Source organism: Equus przewalskii, chromosome 3 (genome assembly GCF_037783145.1).
Source record: "Equus przewalskii isolate Varuska chromosome 3, EquPr2, whole genome shotgun sequence".
In the NCBI taxonomy this organism is placed as follows: domain Eukaryota; kingdom Metazoa; phylum Chordata; class Mammalia; order Perissodactyla; family Equidae; genus Equus; species Equus przewalskii.
In genome coordinates this window covers 80,633,453-80,655,332 of record NC_091833.1, presented here as the reverse complement: position 1 = coordinate 80,655,332, position 21,880 = coordinate 80,633,453, and the positions used below count along the sequence as shown (strand labels likewise).

General features: G+C 39.3%; 1 protein-coding gene across 4 annotated transcripts in view; it reads right to left on the bottom strand.

Moving 5' to 3' along the window:
• The window catches only part of TEC (tec protein tyrosine kinase), a 123,311-nt gene that overhangs the window by 66,462 nt on the left and 34,969 nt on the right, over positions 1 to 21,880 (bottom strand). For all 4 annotated transcript variants that reach the window (XM_008521611.2, XM_070615012.1, XM_070615014.1 and 1 more), the window contains exon 2: positions 16,910 to 17,095. In XM_008521611.2, coding sequence (XP_008519833.1) covers positions 16,910 to 17,047 — 138 coding nt within the window. In that variant the 5' untranslated portion in view covers positions 17,048 to 17,095. The remainder of the gene's footprint in view (positions 1 to 16,909; positions 17,096 to 21,880) is intronic.

Genomic DNA, 21,880 nt, shown 5'->3' with positions numbered 1-21,880 from the left:
ACAGGCCAGAAGGGAGTGGCAGGATATATTCAAAGTGCTGAAAGAAAAAACTTCCAACCAAGAATATTCTACTTAGCAAAACTATCATTCAGAATTGAAGAAGCGATGAAGAGTTTTCCAGACAGGCAAAAGCTAAAGAAGTTCATCACCACTAAACTGGCCTTACAAGAAATGTTAAAGGGACTTCTTTAAGCTGAAAAGAAAGGTTGCCAATTAGCAACAAGAAAACATATGAAAGAATAAATCTCTATAAAAGTAAACATATAGCAAAGATAGTGGATTAATCACTTATAAAGCTAGTATGAAGATTAAAAGACAAAAGTAGTAAAAATAACAATAATTAAAATTATTAGTTAAGGGATACACAAGATAAAAAGATGCAAAAAGTGACATAAAAAAACATTAAGCATGGGGGGCAGCAAAAATCTTCAGCTTTATAATGTTATCAAACTTAAGTTATCGACTTAAATTAGACTGCTATAGATTTAAGTTGTTAGCTGTATGCCTCATGATAACCACAAAGCAAAAATCTATGGTAAATACATAAAAGATAAAGTAATATAAGCATACCACTAAAGAAAGTCATCAAATCACAAAGGAGGAGAGCAAGAAAGGAAGAAAGGAGTAGAGTAGACAGGAATTACAGAAACAGCCAGAAAACAATTAACAAATGGCAGTAAGTATCAATAATTACTTTAAATGTAAATGGACTAAATTCTCCAATCAAAAAACATAGAGCGGCCGAATGAATAAAAAAACAAGACTCATCTATATGCTGCCTATAAGAGACTCACTTTAGATGTAAGGACAAACACAGACTAAAAGTGAAGAGACAGAAAAAAATATTCCACATAAACGGAAACCAAAAGAAAGCTGGGGTAGCTACACTTATATCAGACAAAATGGACTTTAAAACAAAGACTGTAGTAAGAGACAAAGACAAGTGTTACATAATGAGAAAGGGGTCAATCCAACAAGAGGATATAACATTTATAAGTATTTATGCACCCAATAGGAGCACCTAAATATATAAAGCAAATATTAACAGAAGAACTAGCAATACACTCGTAGTAAGGGACTTTAATACCGCCTTTACATCAATGGATAGATCATCCAGACAGAAAATCAGTAAGGAAACATCAGCCTTAAATGACACATAAGACAAGATGGACTTAACAGATATATACAGAAATTCCATCCAAAAGCAACAGAATACATATTCTTCTTAAAAGCACATGGAACATCATTGAGGTTTCTGTTGGGAGTGATGAAAAAGTTCTGGAACTGGACAGTGGTGATTGCTGCACAATATTATGAATGTACTTAATGCCACCGAACAATACACTTTAAAATGGTTACAACAGTAAATTTTATATTACGTGTATTTTACCACAATAAGAGAAAAGATATCATTAAGAAAGTTAAAAGACAAGCCACAAAGTATAAACAAGTATTTACAAAGTATATATGGATAGTGGGTTTGATTCAAGATACATATTTTAGGACTGGCCCAGTGACATAGGGGTTAAGTTCGCACGCTCCACTTTAGCGGCCTGGGGTTCGTGGGTTCGGATCCCAGGCACAGACTTACACCCTGCTCGTCAAACCATGCTGTGGTGGCAGCCCACATACAAAATAGAGGAAGACTGGGAAAGATGTGAGCTCAGGGACAATCTTCCTCAAGCAAAAAGGAGGAAGATTGGCAACAGATGTTAGCTCAGCGCCAATCTTCCTTACCCCCCCCCAAAAAAAAAGTAGCTCTCAAAATACATATTTTATATCTTTTAAAAATAAATAAGGGGGCCAGCCCCATGGCCGAGTGGTTAAGTTCGCACACTCTGCTTCAGTGGCCCAGGGTTTTGCTGGTTCAGATCCTGGGCACGGACATGGCACCACTCATCAGGCCATGCTGAGGTGGCATCCCACATAGCACAACCAGAAGGACCTACAACTAGAATACACAACTATGTACTGGGAGGCTTTGCGGAGAAGAAGAAGGAAAAAAAAAAGCAGCTAGGCAACAGATGTTAGCTCAGGTGCCAATCTTTAAAAAAATTTTTTAAATAATAAATAAATAAGAAAAGGCAGAAAACTGAATAGAAAAAAGAGGAAAAATACGTAAATGGGCACTTCAATAGAGAGTAAATGCCAACAGACACGAAAATATGCAGACTTGCTCGCCCTCTTTAGTATTCAGAGAAATGCAGGCTGAAAAGACAGTGAAACACCACTACACAGACACCAGACACCAGAACTTGGCCACCCAGAGGCAGGGGTGAGAGAGGGGTGAGGCTCAGGGCTAAGAACAGGGAAGGTCCAAGTCTGAGCAGAGGGTGGGGAGGGCCAAGTCTCCTCTTCTATCCCACATAGCCACAACCACTGCCAATATATGTGAGTGTTTAATAACTACTTTATGATCTGAGAGTCACATTTGGCCATGAAAGGGATTCTTGTGATCACATAATCCAATTTCCTCATTTTGGGGTGGAAACTGAGGCACTGACTGCATAAATGACCTCCCCAAGGTCACACTGGCTAACAGAGCCATAACTAAACCTCAGACCTTCTAACCGCTGTGGAAATTAATAAACAGAAACCTCATTCAATTGGAGACAGGAGGCCAAAAAGGGGAGCTCCCATGTCCTATGGTCTTAGCGGACCCCAACAGGAAGAAGAGGGACTTCCTCTTCTTGACTGGCAAGAAGCTCAGCCAATGAGAGACTGTCACAACTCAGCCAATGAAAAGCCACTACACCTCAAACTCTTTGTTTACAATAGCTCTCCCAACTTCCTTTTCCTCTCCATAAAAGAGTTTCTCTTCCCCTTGTTACTCAGGACTTGCACATGGTTCACCATTGTTGCAGACCCACCCCAAATTGCAATTCTTTGCTGATTCCAAATAAACCCAATTTTGCTGGAGAAATAACTGGCTGGCTGTTTAAGGTCAACACTGCCAATTCATGGTCCACTGTGCCCCAGTGTCTTGATGTGCAGGAATATAAGGGCCAAACTTCGTCAGTCCCCACTCATAACCCTCCCAAACCTTCCTTTCACATTATAAAAGAAAAAATCCAGTGTCTGTTCCATGGCCCACAAAGCCATCCATGCATGACCTTGCTCAGGTCTCCACCTCCTCACCTACGACGCCCCACCCATTCCACTTCAGCCCCTTGGCCTCTCCGCGCTGTTCCTTGATCAAAGAAACACCTCCTGCCTCCCTCGGGCCTTGCATTCCTGGCTTCCCCTGCTGGAGTGCCCTCTCCCAGGCTTCCACTTGGCCTGCCTTGCTCTTTTAAGGTCTCCGTTACCTGACCACCTAGAAACGCAAAACACAAGCACACCAGGCCCCAGCCCTCCCATCCTGCTTCACTTTCTCCACAGCAGGTGGCTATTTACTGGTGTATCTGTATGCTGTCTGTCTTTCTCCTCGAGAAGGTAAAGTCCATGGAAGCAGGACATTTGCTTTATATACTCGTGTCCCCAGAGCCTAGAACAGTATCTGCCACAAAGTAGGCACTTAAAATATTCTTGTTAAATTAAGTGATAAAGTAAAAAAGAATTTTGGGGGCCAGGAAATTAGGGTAGAGATGTCTGAGGGAGCCTTCCAAGTCACATGGCCTGGGTTTGAATCTTATTATTCCACCAATTGGTAGGGGTTATGAATTATAAATCTAGGTTTCTCTACTTCTAAATTTTATATTTAAGTTGATTCAGAAAGTTTAATGTTATGGTTATGTACGGTCTTCCACCATCCCCCATCAACACCTCAGTACACATAGTCTATAACTTTCTCAGCAAAAAAAACATTTAATCCCACTCTTTCAGGTTTTCCTGTTTAGGATTTTAAATGCTTTTATTTTCCTTAATATTTTTAAAAAATTGTTTTCTGCTCATAATTTGAATTAAATTTAATAGAAAATAACTCTTTTATAGCAAAATTGGTGACAGAAAACTATAGCTCTTTCTAAAATTTAGAAATAGCATAGTATAGTGGTTGGTTACAATATAGATTTATAAAAATCAGGAGCTTGATTACCTAACAGCAATATCTAATTACAATAAACGTATCGTGAAAAGTAACCTATTCACAAAAATAATTACAACCATAAAATATTCAGGAAGACATTTAACAAGAAAAGCATGGGCCTTTAAAACACAACTCTGACGCTATTAAAGGGAAATAAATTTAATGGATTAAAGCAGACATATACCACTTTGTTCCTGAAAGGAAGACTTTTAAGAATATACACCAAGTATAAATGTGCTTGTTTTTAGCTGTTTTACAGCAGAGATGCTTGGGGGCATTTCACTGGCAGAATCTGTAGATACTGTCAGAGATTAGAACAAATGAAGTCTTCCGGGCTCTGCAGATGCAGACCCAGGTTTTGAGTGACCTGAAGCTTACACACTTTTGGGAGAAGCTTCTCTTTTCTTGAGTGCAAAATTATGAATCCGAAACTGCTAGGGCCCTTCCAGGGGCCTCAGAAAGGGCTAGGGAATTGAAAAGCTTTAACGTTTATTCTTTAACTTCACAATAGATCCACATCTTGTGTTACGAAATGTAAAACTGAAGCAACGCCACATTTATCACAACCGGCAGCCCGTCTTGTGCCCCACGGACAAACATCCAGACAAAAACATCCAAAGCAGACAGCTCCCAACCTGGCAACCAAAGTTCCACCAACGCAGGCTCAGGGATGCTGAGAATTCCAAACAGCCCTACCCTGAGGCACGCATTTCCACCAGTTACCAGAACTCCACAAAGTAACCAGACTCAAGCGACAGAGAGCAATTTAAAGAGTGAACCACCTGTGACTAGTGACTTAATGAAACCAGTAATGCTTATTGCAAAAATGTCTCTATCTGGGAAAAGCCAGATCCAAGAGCAGAAGCTGAAATACATTATACAAAAAAAGACAAAAGTGGGTGACGATGCAATCTACCTATAACAATAACAGCTGCTGATACTTACAATGGCACTTACTATATGCCAGGAACCATCCTAACTATTTCATACATAGTGATTCATTCGCTCCTCACAAAAACCTATGAGGGAAATACTATTATTTGCCCCAGTTTAGAGATGAGGAAAATGAGGCACAGAGAGATTAAGTAAATTGTCCAAGGTCATACCACTAACAAGTAACAAATTTAGGAAGTGCAACCAGGTGATCTGGCTCCAGAGTCCACAGTCCACTCTCTAACGCACAGAACTTCTAAGTCAGAGATGGACCTCAGGTCACAACTGAAGTTTCCTATAAAAGGAGAAGGAACAGAAAACTGCTGATAAACTGGTTCTAGAACCTCAAGAAACACATTATCTCATCCAGTGGATGTTGGTCTCGTTTCCTACAGATACTGTAGTCCTAACATCCATCGTTAAGACGTGACGGTGTGACATCTGAAAATAAAGGAATGATCCTGTTCAGAAAAAAAATCTGAATTTCATATTTGATCTTTAGCATCTAGGTACTCATCTTTTTCCAACAAAATTCAAATTTCAACCATTTATTTTGATATTGTACTATCATCAATCCTAGTCAAGACTGAATTAACCTAAAAATCAGCTTACTTTATTATTCAAAAAAGTGTTAAACTAACTTACTAATATATTGCAGTAGATTTATAGGGGTCCTTTTCAACTGTGACATTGGTCTCTACTGCTGGGATAGACTATGAACATGAATAAATTTGCCTTTGTTACTCACGAGTTTTCTCTGTGAAGAATCATTTAAAGTAATTATGAAATCAATTATTTAAGCAAACCCACTTTAAAGTCCTTAAGGGTTACAACCTGATTATAACCCCTTTGAGCTTCTTTCATATAAGCGTTCACAGAAACGTTTTCTTTCTGTGGGACTCTTTTCTGCATAACTAATTTACTGAAATGCATAGGGTTCCCACCACCTCAGAGGGGTGCAGCGAGGAAAAAACAAACAAGGATCAACAACTGTTAAAAGAACACCCTTGTGAAAGTCTGACATATAAAGTCAAAGGGGAAGGAAGAAGGAAATGTATGTATAAGGGTGGTCAGTGAAGTTACTGTTTAAAGAAGTGCCCCTTTGTAGGAAGTAGCACAATGTGGTTTAACAGACAGCACACCAGCCAGAAAGATAAGACATCTTGGTCCACCTAGTTAAATGGAATGTCCCTTCAGAGAAGGTGCCTAGCTTAACTGTCCCCCAGTTTCTTCATTTGTAAATTGAGGGTGGAAAAATGTGTTGGTTATCTACATACACGCTCTTTGCAGATGCTAATGAGAACAGAGCATTGCAAGTATGCATGCAAAACCCCTGTACTTTTGTGAAATCTATGCTATGTAAAATTCAAGAACAGCAGAAAACCTTGAAATCCTGTAGATGCAAGTGCCGCATATTACACTTGGAAACCCAAGGGCCAGTGAAGTTGAGAGTCCCAGGTAATCCAGAAATGCATGGGAAAGTGTAAATAGCATTGGCACACAAGGGTAAGAACACCAGGTCTCAAGAGGCCCCCTTCACAACAGAGTGGATGCAGCATAAGGAAGCCTGCCATTACGAACCCATAGAAGTAGAACCATAGCTTTCTCAGACCGTCAGCGCGGCAAAGCCAGAATCACTCATCTTTTAATTCCTCCATCCCCAGCATATTGTATATACTCGCTAAATCTTTGCAGTACAGATGATAAAGAAACTAAAACAAATGAGCTGAGTCCCATATAACAGATAAAATTGTGTGGACTCTCTTTAGCCAGGAAATATAAACATATAGATTTATATATAGATATACATATATATAAACATATATTAATATATAAAATATAACATTCCTCTAAAAGGAGCGAAATTCACATACAATCTCATGAGTAGGGAATGACACCTATCCATGCTGCTTTTTGCAGTGGCAAATAAAATGAAGAAACAGCTATACCTATGTGATTACTTGGAATACAGACAGAACTTTTTCCAAAAGTTTTCTTATACAATTAGGAAAAGGGCGGAGGGTGCTTTTCCCACACTCTATTAAAAACCACTAGAGATTTCATTTAAGTGTCTTACTCATTTAATTTTCTTTAACAATTATATTGCACATATTTTGTGCAATTTTTCATTTCAGGTGTTTACCAATGTGGAATCATGCAAATATTATATCCAGTTGTCTAACATTAAAAATAAAAAAGGTAAATGAAGAGCTTTGGTAAGAAGACTGTAACAACGTTCTTAATTATCTGAAGTAACAATCATCACACTTTAATACCATATTCAAAAACCCAAAGGCTAATAATGTCAGGACTTCTAAAACAGTCATAGAATTAACTGCCGAATCACAGAGGGGTTTCTACACGCCCTTCTGCAGATACTCCTCCACATGCACCTGACCAGCAGCCACAACCAGTGGCTAAGAGCACGTCCTAAATAGTTCTAGAACAACTCAAAATGTAGTTTCACTTTCTCAAATTTGCAGTGTGATTTCTTCTGGCAGTTCATACTCTCCTGTTTCTAATAATGCCCACACTTTAGTATGGGGGAGAGACTGATACTAATAAATACTAAATAAAAACTTAGTTTTGTTTCTAAATTTAAATAATGCATCTCCTCAAAAAAACAAAATGGAACAAAATTGCATGGGAAACAACTATCACAATATCTCTAAAGATCTTTTTGCTTACTTGAAATACTAACTAATCATCACCATTGTAATTATTACCAACAAAGACTTCTTTGAGGGCCTAATGGGTGCAAGATATTGCATAATGTTTAAATTATGGGACAACAACTTCTGCCCTCAAAAAGATTATTATTTAGTTGGTAAGAAAAAAAGTAATAATAATAATAATAACATATAAATGTAACAGTAATTAAGAAAGGGCAAGGTATTTACAACCAGATGGGGGTGGACAAGGTCTCCCGCTTAAGAGGACTTGAGATGGGACTCAGATAAATAGAAGGAGAACTGTTAGGCACAGCAAGAGCAAAGTTTCAAACACAGAAAAGTGACAAGTGTTTTTAAACAAAGGGGTCTGAACAGTCACTAGATGGTCTCCATTCTGTGGACAACCATATTATTTAAGCTGTATAAGTACCCTCACCTACCTGGACAACCCAGACACATCCTTTCCAAAACTAAGGCAGTGAAATCAGAGGCTGATCCAGGAACACTCAGATCTGAGTTTTGGTCCAGGGTTATAAGGTGGCCTCAAACAAATCATCTCCTTATCCTCAGTTTCCACAAGCGAAAAATCTGGAGGCCTTCTTTTAAGTTCCTTCAAGCTCTAAAATTATATGATTCTTCTTTATTACTAACAAATCAATTATCCCCCTGTATGGGTAATTATCAATTATACAAATCTAGATAGGTCTAGAGCAGAACAGTTCCAGAAACACACCAAGCTTACCCCTCACCCCAGGACCTTTGCCCATGACATTCCCTCTGTATGGAATGGGCTCTCTGCTCAACATTGCTCAAACTCCAACCCTTGGCCAAACAGAAGCCTTCCCCAATCCCTCCGCAACCTCTACCCCACCCCCAAAAAAGCTATAGTCTATATATATATATAGTCTATATTTTTGCCACCAAATCTTCCTCTACTCATATAATGTGGTCTCTTTTTTAACTCTCCCTCAGGATAAGTGTGATCATACCTATCCCCATCAACAAACATGTAACAGAAACTACTAATTACAGAAGTAGCTTCAAAGATTTCTAAGAATCCCCAGCCCAGTAGTTCATGATGCAACAGAGAAGTAAAACTCAGGTTAGAAAAATCAATATGTCAAATGTAGTTCTTTTTTTAAAAATTGCAACAAGTTACTCACATTTTTGATTAAGGCAAGTTTCTTTCAAGATAGGCAGGTGGGAAAAGAGGGGTGTGGAGAAATACTATGTTTATTTCGACTATAATGCCATTTCCCAAACATTCTGGGAGCTGTTCTTGTCATAATTGCCTTCAGTGCCTACAGCACAGTCTTTTGAATATATTCAGTGGAAAAATAGCTAAATAAAACTTTGATGGAAATTTGACTTTTTGATATCGCTGAAAATTTCTGAGAGCTAAGTCTTATGAATAAAATAAACTAGGTAATACCATTTCTGAACAAAAACACCGATTTTTCTTTCAGCCTTTTGTCTCTCTCATCATAATACAAATAATCAATGAATAAATCACAACTACCATAGTCTATCCAAGAGGGTTTTTCAAGATCTAGGAACATTTTATTATTTCTACTTTTGGGAGGGGGGGCGGGGTTTGAAAAGATTGGCCCTGAACCAACATCTGTTGCCAATCTTCCTCTTTTTTGTTTTGAGAAAGATTGTCCCTGAGCTAAGATCTGTGCCAATTTTCCTCTGTTTTGTATGTAGGACACTGCCACAGCATGGCTTGACGAGCAGTGTGTAGGTCCACACCCAGGATCCCAGGCCACTGAAGCAGAGTGCACAAACTCAACCACTACATAGCACAAGGACCAAACCTTTGATTAAATTCCCTCTTCATTTACTAGTAATTACTAATCCTGTACTCTTCTCCATAAAATACTTTACATGCCTAACAACTGTTTAACACAGAATAAAAAGTTAAAACTAAAGGGGGGAGAGAGAGATGAAAACACGTGTAATGATTTTTTATTCATCCTAGTAGACCAGGCTAAAATAATTTCTTTAGGAACAAGGGGGTCTTCAGCTCCTAATGATGACCATGAGTATGAGAGTAGAAGAAAAGACTATGATGATTTTTAAGTCCAATTTCATGTTTGCGGACTCTCATATACAACCACTGAGTATTCATGAAATAGTTGGCATCTTATAGTATGTAACAATGGACAGCATTTCTCCTCTACATTTCTCACCATGAACATTTAACAACTTTACATCTTGACCAACTAAATGCAATGTGTGATCAGAGATTAGATCCTGGACTTGGGCAAGCGGAGGAGGTTGAGAAATAGCTATGAAGACATGAGTGGAATGATTCATGAGATTTGACTGTAGATTCTGAATTCGATAATAGTCATGTCAGTGTTAAATGTCCTGATTTTGATCATCGTACTGTGGTTCTAAAAGAGAATGTTCTTGTTCCTAGACAATACACAACAACCTATTTAGTGGTAAAAAGGGCAATGTCTACAACTTACTCTCAAATGGTTCATAAAATAACGTGCATATAAACAGAAAGAGAGAGAGACCAAGAGAATGATAGAGCAAACGGGGCAAAACCATAGGCAATTTGTGAATCTGAGTAAAGGTTATTCGAGAGTTCCTTGTACTATTCTTACAACTCTTCTGTAAGCTTGAAACTAAAACAAAATAAGAAGTTACCAAAAATTTTTAAGAGTGTGGATGGAGGAAATGGTATTCTCCTCCTGTTCCATCTTACATAGGTTTCAGTTTCCTAGAGAAAAAAAAGTAAGAATTATTAAATGAAAATAGATAATTTGGCAAAGTAATGGGGTGAGTCAGACTCTAGGACTTCAGACTGGCATCTTGGCACTTTGAAGCGATTAATGACGAGAAAGTTCAGATCCAGGAGAGCAGAATAAGACGACAGACATGAATCACAAGTAGGAGGAGAGACATAAGAAAGGAAAGTGAGACACAAGACAGGAAGTTGTTGATACTGCCTCACTTCAGAAACAAGGAAACTCAACTGTCAATGAGAAAATGAGTTGTCACGAGATAATATAGTTGAGAATTTTCAGAGCCAACAAAACCCCCTAATACTAATCACTGTACTGTCTATGGAGTATTTGGAGCTGTACCACATTTTACAAGCTGGTGAACTATCTGGGAATCTCTAAAGTCAGATGCAAATGCTTCCAATTACCGTGTAGTAAAAGAAACTATTTTTTCTACCCCACAATCCTAGAATTGTGGCTTCTAGGCTTCCCGCCGAGGTTCCATCGTCTACGGGTACAACCAAGAGAGAAACATCAGACCATCTCAGAACTTTAATAGGTGTTTCTCCCCATATCACTAAGAGTCTCCAGGTTCCCAGGGCTGGTCAAGAAAACAACCCTCTACGATCCAGAAGACCCTATAGAAATACGAGCACTTGTCCAGGCTGTTTAAGAGACTCATGTCATCATACTTGTAACTGGTTGCCTCAACCATCCTGTCAGATAACCTGGGTAAAAGATTAAAATTTCAAGCATCTCATTACAAAGAATGTTCGATTTCAATATAATCGGAGAAAATGATAAGGGAGGCACCTGTGGCATTATGGGAAGAGCACTGAACTTAGAGTCAGACTATGAAGGTTCAAATGCTGATGTCTACTTATTAGCAGTGTGAAACCTTTCTGCTTGTCATGGTTCACGATGTAAATTTAAGATAAACCTGCCCTGCCTGCTTCTAAGGATTGAGGTCTCCTCATCTCTCCTTCAACCCATCTAGCCATCCAATGTGCACCATGTACCCCTCTACACTGGGACCTTGGAAATACAAAGATGGATAAGCTGTAAACACTGCCCTCAAAGAGCTTAACGTCCAATGGGGGACACAGATACGTAAATAAAGTCAGGCAATCAAGATGCCATGATAAAAATATGTACGAGGCACAGAGGGCTGAGGTGGGGTAGGGATTCGACATTTGGAAGAATGGTAGGAAGGATGAATGGTGGGAAGGATGCAGGAAAGGCTTCAGAGAAGGTGGGGATCGAGCTGAGTCAGAGAAGATGAGTGTTCAGGAGGCACTCAACAAGTTTTTGATGAATAAAAGGTAGTGGATGGATAGACAGATCCTGGCAGGAATGGAGAAAAGTACATCACTCCAAGAAGACTAAACAACATTATTAGCAAAGGCACGCTGTGAAAGAGCAACTGCAGGAAGAAGACATGGCCGGGGATGGAGGAAGGAGGGGTAGAAGATAAGGAAATTACATCAAATACCTTGTAGTCCAAGCTAAGGAGTTTTAATTTGATCCTAGAGAAGATCTGAAGCTACAGGCTTTTAATATCCCTCTGGTGGCTCTAGAGATGAAAGGGCAGTAACGCACCTAAGAGAATGGGCCTGGGAGCTGCAATAAGATTGTACCGAGGGAAGGAGAATTCACAGGACTTGGTAATAGATCAGATGTGTGCTGGTGATGAAACAGTGATGACAAAGGAGGAGTTAAGAGGGTAAAGGGACAGACAATGTAAGTGAAAGTAATTTTTAAACTATATACAAAGTGAAGAACACCAACTAGACAGTGGCAGAGCCAGGAGAAAAACCTTGTCTCGAGTTAATTTTCTTCTACCACAAAGAAAAATCATAACTGAAAGTACTAAATAAAAATATCCTCAGAAGCTTTAAAATAAAACTTTATTGTACTATAGAGAAATTTAATAGATTTTTTTTCTAATTTTCTGTGGAGTATCAAGGTTGTTTCAAAGATGGGCTTTGAAGAAATAACCCTACAATTCATTAGATGTATGATTTTGTGCAAGTTTTTAAACTTTCTAAGCCTCATGTCACTGATGTTTGAAATGGACAGTAACACTTAATATAGCACTGTTTTGAGCAATAAAAGAAATAATGCATGGAAAGCACAGTGCCTGGCATGTATTTGGTGCTCAACAATTTGTATCATTATTACTACTAATGTGTGGAAAAGAGTTAACATAGCAGGCCTTTGAGACCACTCTCCCGGGAAAGGCCTGCCTACAAGGTTGGCCCTTGGCTGGCATCTGGGAACTCAGACTTTGGGAAAATCCCACCATTCCCAGCACTGATAAGAATAGCTCATTGTTCCTAAATCATTTGTGCGAACAATATGGTTTATGCTGAACACCTTCTTTCCTTCTGGAGTCTGGAATTGGGGCATATGTTAGACAGTGGGTGTTTATGTGACCAGCCTCCAACAAAAACCTTGAGCACTGAGTCTCTAAGGAGCTTCCCTGGTAGACAACATTTCACAATTGTCACAATTCAATGCTGGAGGAATTATACGCACCCTTTGTGACTCCACTGAGAAAGGACTCTTGCAAGCTTGTGCCCGGGCTCCTCCAGAGTGGCCCTATGCACCTTGTCTCTTTGCTAATTTTGCTTTGTCTCCTTTCATGTAATAAATCACAGCTGTGAGTATCACTATATGCTGAGTCCTGTGAGGCCTTAGTGGATCAGTGAGCCTGGGGGTGGCCTTGGGGATCCCTGACACAACTAGTCTCCCTACTCCTCGACTTCATAAACCATTTCCCACTTTCCACACTGCAGCAGTATTACAGACAACAAACCAGCCACCTTGGTCATACCAAAATCCAATTGTAAAAGGTTCCTGATTTCTTAGTTAAGGATAGTTGCAGATTTACCTATTACTTGAAATTTTTTTTATTCAACATCTCAACATACAGGAATCTCTCCACTCCCTGTTTTCTCACCATTATTTAATAAGCCTTTTTCCTGACTAAACTTCAGGCCTGCTCTTCCCTGGATTCCATCTTAAATACCAGATGGGTCCTCCACTGAACTATCAGGTAGTCTAACCCATGTGTCCTTGTGCTCCCTGACCAGAAAGCAAGACCACTTACAAAACCCCCAGTGTCCTTTGCTCTGTATTATTATAGGTAAGAGCAAATAATATAAATTGCCAGGAAGACTCTTTACCAGTTGACTAGAACATGCAGAAACATGAGTTAATTTTGACACATGAGTAATACATGAGTTAATTGTGAGCCATAAGAGCAAGGTGGACAAACCAAAGAACGGCCCACGGTGGAAAGTGAAACACAAGTTTTCCCATATCAGACTTGGAAGAAAGGCTTAACTGAATTTCTCGTCAACTAGAAGAGAATTCCTCAGCATACTTCGAAAAATGTAATAAACTGTACTTAATAGGAAGAATTTCAATAAAAGCTTGTTGCCGTCATGTTGAAGGAGCTGGGGTCCCAAGAACCAGGAGAGGATGGATGTCTGTCTCACATTATGATTAACTGAGAGTTTTCATAAAGCATCAGTGGCAATTAATTGTTAAGAACAAACTAGGGGGGCCAGCCTGGGGGCACAGCGGTTAAGTGTGCACGTTCCGCTTTGGTGGCCCAGGGTTCGCCGATTCAGATCCCAGGTGTGGACATGGCACTGCTTGGAAAGCCATGCTGTGGTAGGCGTCCCCCATATAAAACAGAGGAGGATGGGCACGGATTTTAGCTCAGGGCCAGTCTTCCTCAGCAAAAAGAGGAGGATTGGCAGCAGTTAGTTCAGGGCTAATCTTTCTCAAAAAAAAAAAAGAAACTAGGAATCAGAGCTGCTAGATCAATCAATAGCCTACTCATTGTTTTTCTTTTAAAAACAGAACTGTGAACAACTAAAATAAGTATCTCCAGGACTATTTATTTTAACCCCTGAAGGGCCCCCATGGTTCTTCTAATCCACCTCTAGTGACTGATATTTTTAAAATATTTTTTAAATACCTGTTGATTCTCATGGGTTGCCCACATCACAGCCCTTCTTAGATCTCAGCCTCCAGGGCTAGGGAGATGAAAACCAGAACATTCATCCACGGAAAACAAAGTACTGAGCATAGTACCCAAACAGGGAAGAGATACACAGTGAGGTGCTACTGGGCTTACCCAGAAGGTAGGCAGAGAGTTGTCACACAAGAATTCAGCCCAGTATTTTCAGAACTTGGGTTTTTCAAGAATTCAGATTCTTATCTTAGAATTCCTAACTTTTTAACATTGACAACTGTTTATTCTTAACTGTGAGAGACAAACAAATCTGTGATTCAAGCTGAAGGTCATAAGTATGCTAATAACTGTCAGAAACCAGGAGGGATCAAAATGCCCAGCACATCAGAGGAGTGGGGGTGAAGGCAGGAATTAAGCTAATAGGACTATGCTCCCTGGGCCGGCCATCAGTGGCCAGGAAGGAGACAGATTCTGATGTTAAGTATCAGAGGCTGTGTTTTTACATGTTGTAACAACCTCCTCATTCTGTCCTTTCTGGTTCTCACAGCGACTGAGGCTGCTCCCAAGCAAGACAGCAGGCCAGATTCTGAAATGACAGGTTCCACTATTCTCTTTATTCTGTTTAAGCTAAAGCAATTAGGGCTCATTAACTTTGTGCACTTAGTATCTTCAAAGTAACTTAATTCCAACATATTTCAGTTGTATCAGTTCATATTTCAAAGCAGATAATGCAGGTTTCTGAGGGTTTTTTGGTTAGTAAAACCACATTTTACCACTTTCAGTGTTATATTTCTATTCTTTTCTTAGACTTACTATATTAAATTCAAATTATAACATAACATTACCAAACAGCAAAAATTTATTAATGTTTCCCCTTACAATCTATTTTAGGTTTTAAAATAATTCTTATTTCTGGTCCTATCTGAAACCCTTTTGGAACTCTGAATTTTTCAGATTTAACAAATGAAATATGGCACATATACCATATATTACATACCACTCCCAGCACGGCCTGGGGTAGCCCCACATAATTAAACACATTGATATTTATGCATATATATACACAAAAGATTCATACTGAGTAGGATAAACAAAGACTAAACATAGCCTCATCTCCAGTCCAGTTTTGCAACTAAAAGATCTTCTGAAGTTTTGGTCTTCAGCATTTTGGGGATTTAGGAAGGTGGATAAAGGACTATAGTCGTAAATTACATGAACCTGCAGAATTCCACAGGTTGCAATGACAAGCTACAGCAGAAATTAACAGAGTTGAGGACCACCAGTGAGAAGCAATGCCGTTCTGTCTGAATTGGGGGAACCAAAACACAGAGAAATCAGTGGGAGTAAAAAAAAAACAAAATGAAAACAAGTAAATCAATTTCTGAGGAACGCACTCTAGGAAAAATGTAGAATTAAATTAAGTAAAACCAAACATCAAGATTACCAACAACCTGGGGGCCAGCCCTGTAGCTGAGTGGTTAAGTCTACTGGCTCCGCTTCGGCAGCCCAGGGCTTCACTGGTCAGGATCCTGGCCACGGACCTAGTACCACTCATCAAGCCATGCTGAGGCAGCATCCCACATAGCTCAACCAGAAGGACCTAGAACTAGAATATACAACTATGTACTGGGGGGCTTTGGGGAGGAGAAGAAAAAAAAGATTGGCAACCTATTAGCTCAGGTGACAATCTTTAAAAAAAAAAAATTACCGACAACCCACTGTAACCAACAAGACAATAATAGCATGGGGTCAACAAGAACAAATTAGTCTCCAGCCACTGCCTGGAACCCAAGAATATTTCTCATACGGAGGAGCATAGCTGGACCTGCAGTACCAGACAATGCATTCCCACCATGCCAGGAGAAAAAAGGTGGGCCAGAGGTGATGACACATTTATGCACCTCATCTAGTGGTAGAACGAGAGGCTAAAGCAATTGGAGAATCAGGAGGAGCTCGCTGACAACACGCTTTCCCTGTGCAACATGCTCACTGACCAGGTTTTTAGCGAGCTGCTTTTCCCTGCTCCCATCAAAGGAACTTTGCAGTAGCTGTTGACCACAAAAAAGGTAAACAGTTCTGCCTTGGGTAAACTTGAGTAATGTGTTAGGTCCACTAAATCACTAACCTGTTTTAAGTAACTTTCACTTAATAATGAAGACATATTCGTATAAAGCAATGGGCATAGACACAGTTTCTACGTGTTAAAGAAAACTTCCACATAATATGATAGTTTATGGGAAGGAACCATGTATACAATATACTTAATGAATTCCATAAGAATCTAAAACTGATGTAGGAATCTGTTTTCTCTAACAATTTAATTCAGTAAACCCATATAAAATGTACACTCATAGTTACTAAACCCATAATTAACAGACTTGTGAATAATTTCTATCCATACTCAAAACTTATCTTTCAAATCCAAATGATAACAAATCAATACCTTAATTTCATTAACCTAAAGCTTACTCCATAAGATTTGGGGGAGGAGGGTTATTATAAAATAGTATCAACACAGAAAGCAGCAAAGTAAATTTTGATTGTCTCCTACCTCTGCTCGACCCTCATAGTAGGTTAACATGGACTTTGTTAGTACAAAAAGTCTCTCTTTGTAGTTTAAGGGCGATGTCTTCTTTTTCTGCTGTGACCTTTTAATAAGAATCTCTTCTAGAATAGTGTTAAAATTCATCTCGGTCTTCTGATCACTCCTTCTCCTGCCATTGAAGATCCCAGTATTCTAAAGTGAGAAAATAAACAGTTGACATAAAATGTGACAATTTAGTTTTCCAAAGATGTTGTCATTTCAAATTACCAAAATAGACTTCACCCTCCCCGCCGCTGGAGTCAATGAATGTTACTCGCTGCGCCTGGATTGAGAACGCCAGAGCACAAAAGCTCAGCCTCCCTCCTTCCCCAGTCTCCATCTTGCTCCTCATATCCCAGCATTTCACAAGAAAAGCTAAGTAAGGCTTGCCGTGACGATGGTTCCCTCCTTTGTCCTCCCCAGCATCCTTCAGCTTTCTGGCATGCTCTTCTGCTATTTGATTTCAGGGAAACAAATATCTTAGATGGAAAAGTATATTTCATCACCTGCATGGCTGGTTTGGGCTGGGATTGAAGTTGCCTCAGAATCTTGGTACACAAAATGGATGAGCACGTAGACATGGTAGACTTACGAACAAGTGAATCACCACAGTGGTAGATATAATTCAGTCTCCAGCTCTGATAAGGATGTGATCCTGATCAAGTGTCCTAGTCACCCGGGCCATGAGGATGTTCTCTGCTATCTACACTACCCCGGCTCCACAGTTCCCTTCCCTATGGCTTCTATCTCAATGACAAGAGAAAAGGAAACCCACTCAGTCACAGTTAACCCTACTCAGCTAACTTACCCTACACAGCTAACCCTCAGCCAACCCTGTATCACCCTGCCTACTCAGGGCAGATCTCGGCTGTATAAGGTCCTCAGCCCTATATTTGGAGCCCCCAAATCCAGACCATCCATACCTAGACCAAGCCTTCCAAAATTCAACAAAATTTAACTATCCAAAAACCCAAAGATACTCAGAAGATTCTTATTTGAGACAAATTAATTGACAACAGCCTCTTCTCTTCCATTCGCCACACGCTTATGAGAAGTCATTGTAAATCAAACCATAGAGGCAACAGGAGTCATGTGAAGAGCATAAGTGGTTATCTGAGAACATAGCCAGAAACTTGACACTGAGTTTGCTACTGAGGAAATTCTACCATCTTCATACCTAAGCTGATACCTCAGAAGCACCCTTGCAACTCCCTACTGCTGATCTGTCGTCATCTAATCAGGCCCCTCCATTTTCTGTAAGGTTACTTTCCAACAGCTTAACCTCTGAACAGCAGTTCGTTCATTTATAAAATATGGAGGTAAATACCACAAGGTTATTGTAAGGTTTAATGAGATGTGAGAAAGAACTTACTTATGAAAACACTATACAAATGTTTATCATCATTATTTTTTAAATTCTATTGCTATTTTCCTAGCTCAGAGCATTATGATCTGGACCATGATAGTAGCTTTCAAACCAGTCTTCCTTTCCCCAAGCTTTTGCTTCATTTTATTCAAACTACATACCCCTCATTCCCATTGGATCAATCTTCAAAGAGACCACTTTCATGGAGCCATTTCATTCATCAGAAAGCCCCAATAATGCCTCCTCAAAGCCTCCTCACCATCTGCGGGATAAAGTCGAAACTCCTCAATTTGACCCTGGAGATGGTCCACAATCTGGCTGCAACCTAACATCCAATCTGTACTCCCACCGCTCCCCAAACACTCCACACCCCAGTGAAAATAGCCGGCATTCATTTCCTGACCTAGAGTCCCCTCTCTCCAGCTATGAAAACTCTACTAGCTCAACACTCACTCCTTGATGAAGCCTTTCCTGATTATTCCAGTTAGTTAAAAACCTTTCAATTCCTGAATCCAAGATCTCTGTATCACCCATCATAGAGCTCATCATTGTCTTTCATGTTCTATAGCAATTGATGTAAATATTCTAACTTCTCTACCTAATTTTAAACTCCTAAAAGAAACAGTTTGCAACCTTAAGTGCACCTTAGAATCACGTAGGGAGATTCTTTTTTAATACAATGTCCAGAACCCGCACCCAGATACTTTGATTCAATTGGTCTGAGGTACGGCCAGGGCATCATGATTTAATGTGCAGGTAGAATTGAGAGCCACTATCTTAAAGGAGGAGATTGGGCTCTTAGACTAACTCTTTATACCACTCTTATTTACCATAGCCTCTCAATAAGCAAGTGGATAACAAACCCAATTAACCCATTAGCTATCCTAAGCTGGTAAATCAGAGAAAAGCTCTTGTTCCTTTGCATCTTAATTTGTCCTCCTTATTCTAAATCAAAATTTCCCAAGAAACTGTCGATGTGTAAATACCACTTATTTGGAAGTCATCTTTTCATGTTTGTGCAACATATTTTCAATGCAAGGTAAAAATGATGACTTACAAGAATGATGTATAAGGGGAAAAAAGTAAGCTTCATCCTGGAAACAGGCCATAGGCAAATGTGTAGTTTCCAACCCACTGAGCAATACCTTAGTTACCAAATGGAAGGTAGACTTTTGGAAGGCCCAGGAGGGTAAGTGGGGTGTGGCTCACTTGCAGTTCTAGAAGCAAAAGGTCTCAACATCAGGGATGGGAAAATATTTCATGCTGAATGCATTGAAAAGAATAATAACCTTATCTAATTTACATGAGATTAATAGTCTTATAAAGAATCATACCATTTGAGTGGAAAGGAATCCTAGTCATTACCTAATCTATCTCATCCATTTCACAAATTAACAAGCTGAGGGTTAGAAAGTTTAGCGACTTGCCCATGGTCCAGGAAAAAAAGCCTCCTGGTTCCAAGCGAAGGGGTCTCTCCACCATTCTGTACCATACAGTAGAAAGTTCACTGTTGTTTTAAGAATTCATTGGTCAAGGGAAATCTTGGCCAAAGAAATCAGTTAAAGTTCACGGAGATAAAAAGGAAGGAAAATTCTCCTCATACAGACTTCCAGCGAAAGGTGGAGGGTTGAATGCACACATTAGCAATGGCTCCCCTCTGAAATCCTATTAAAATCAGTTCTTTCCTTTTATTGCTGTTGCCATTATTAAGGAATTAACTCTCAAAGAAATAGAAAACAGGACAGGAGATAACAACAAACTTTTGGAAACTGGAAAGCAAATAAACGTGGTGGGTTCAGCTGGGAGGAAGTCTTGAAACGACCCAATTTATGCTGCAAAACCTCCAAATAGCTCAAGGATCAGGAGAACCTGTTATGTCTAAGAGAGGTGGTAAAGAACGACTTACTGCAAAAGAATTGTGTGCAGGTCTGTTTAAGAAATAGACTCCCTTAATCCCCTCTCCTATGCTATATAGCTAGATGACTAACCCTCCCCAACCTTGGCAGAGAAAAAGAAGTTTATTTTCTAAAGGCTATAAAACAGAGCGTCTCTCTACTAGGTGAGACTATCAACAGCTGAGGCTCGAGTACCATACTGCAAACAGAGGCTTAAGTGAACCCGTACAAGGGGATATACTCAATGTTGACATCACTCAGCTCTCTTCTCCCACCTGGTTCCAGGACACTGGATAAGAGGAAAGATCTAAACATACAGACACAAGAAAGTTTTCAAACAGAAATGGCCCAGCCAGATCACCCTATAACGTTCACAGTCAGCAAGATCCACCCACAAGCACAAAGCTTGCAATTGACTTTGTGGAGCCTCTCTCTTATAAATGAGAGAAAGCCAAGGATCACCAGACAACTAAGGGAAGATTCTAACATGAATTCCAGGTCAGACAACAAGTGGAGAAGAAAGCAACTTGGACGAAACAAATCCTATGCAGAGAAAAGAAAATGCTTAAAAAAAGAAGACTCGATAAAATCAAAGAGTTAAGAGAAGACACTGTAACGCATGAAACAAGGTCAGGATGTAGCCAAAATAAAAAACACAGAACCAAAAAAGAGACGCATTGGAAAAAATAAGATAGCAGAAATGAAAAACTCAACAGAAGAGTTAGAATATAAAGGTAGGAAATCTCTCAAGAAATAAAACCAAAAGTAAAAACAAAAAACAAAAATTGGAGTGGAAATATAACAAAATGAGAGGACCCACCCAGAAAGTTCAGCATCTCAAAAATAGGAGTTCTAAAAGGAGAAGCAAAGAAGACAGTGAGAAAAAAATCAAAGAAGCGATTTAGGAAAATTTCCTCAAACTGAAGGTTATTTCCAACTTGAAACAGAACCAAATCAAGGCTCATCTCGTAAAATTTCAAAACTATGGGGACAAGCAGAAGATTCAGCAAGCTTAAAAGGAGGTTTCATAGAAAAGATCAAAATTCAGAGTGGCAATCATCAATATCAATAGTGGAAGCTAGATTCCAAAGGAAATTGATTTCTAATCTAAAATTTTACACTCAGCCCAATTATCAATGAGTACAGTGCCAGGAGAATAAAGATATTTTTCAAATATGCAAGGCTTTAGAAATTTTACCTCCTACTCACCCTTCTCAAAAAGCTACTTGAGGATGTACTCTACCAAAATAAAGCAGTAGACCACAAAATACATGGAATCCAAGAAACAAGAGTTCCAACACAAAAGAGAGGTAAAGAGAATATCCCTGATGACGGTGAAGGGAAATCCTAAGATGACATTGAGTAGTGGGCCAAGAGAGCAATGGGGCCAAATTAGATCTAGTTAGAAGGTTCTTGGGAAGAATTCTTCCAGGAGATGAAATTGAAGGTACTGGGAGGAGATCTACAATAAACTAGTAAAACTGAGCCAAATTAAAAAAATAAATCAATCAATTCCAGGGAAAACAAAAAATGACGCAGGAAAAATAATCACAGTATACTACAGAGTTCAGCCAAAAATAAGATCTACAACATTATAATAAGGTAAACAATAAATAATAATATTACTACTAACGTAAATAGATTGGGGGCGAGTGCAGGAAATGTGCTTGTGTGTGG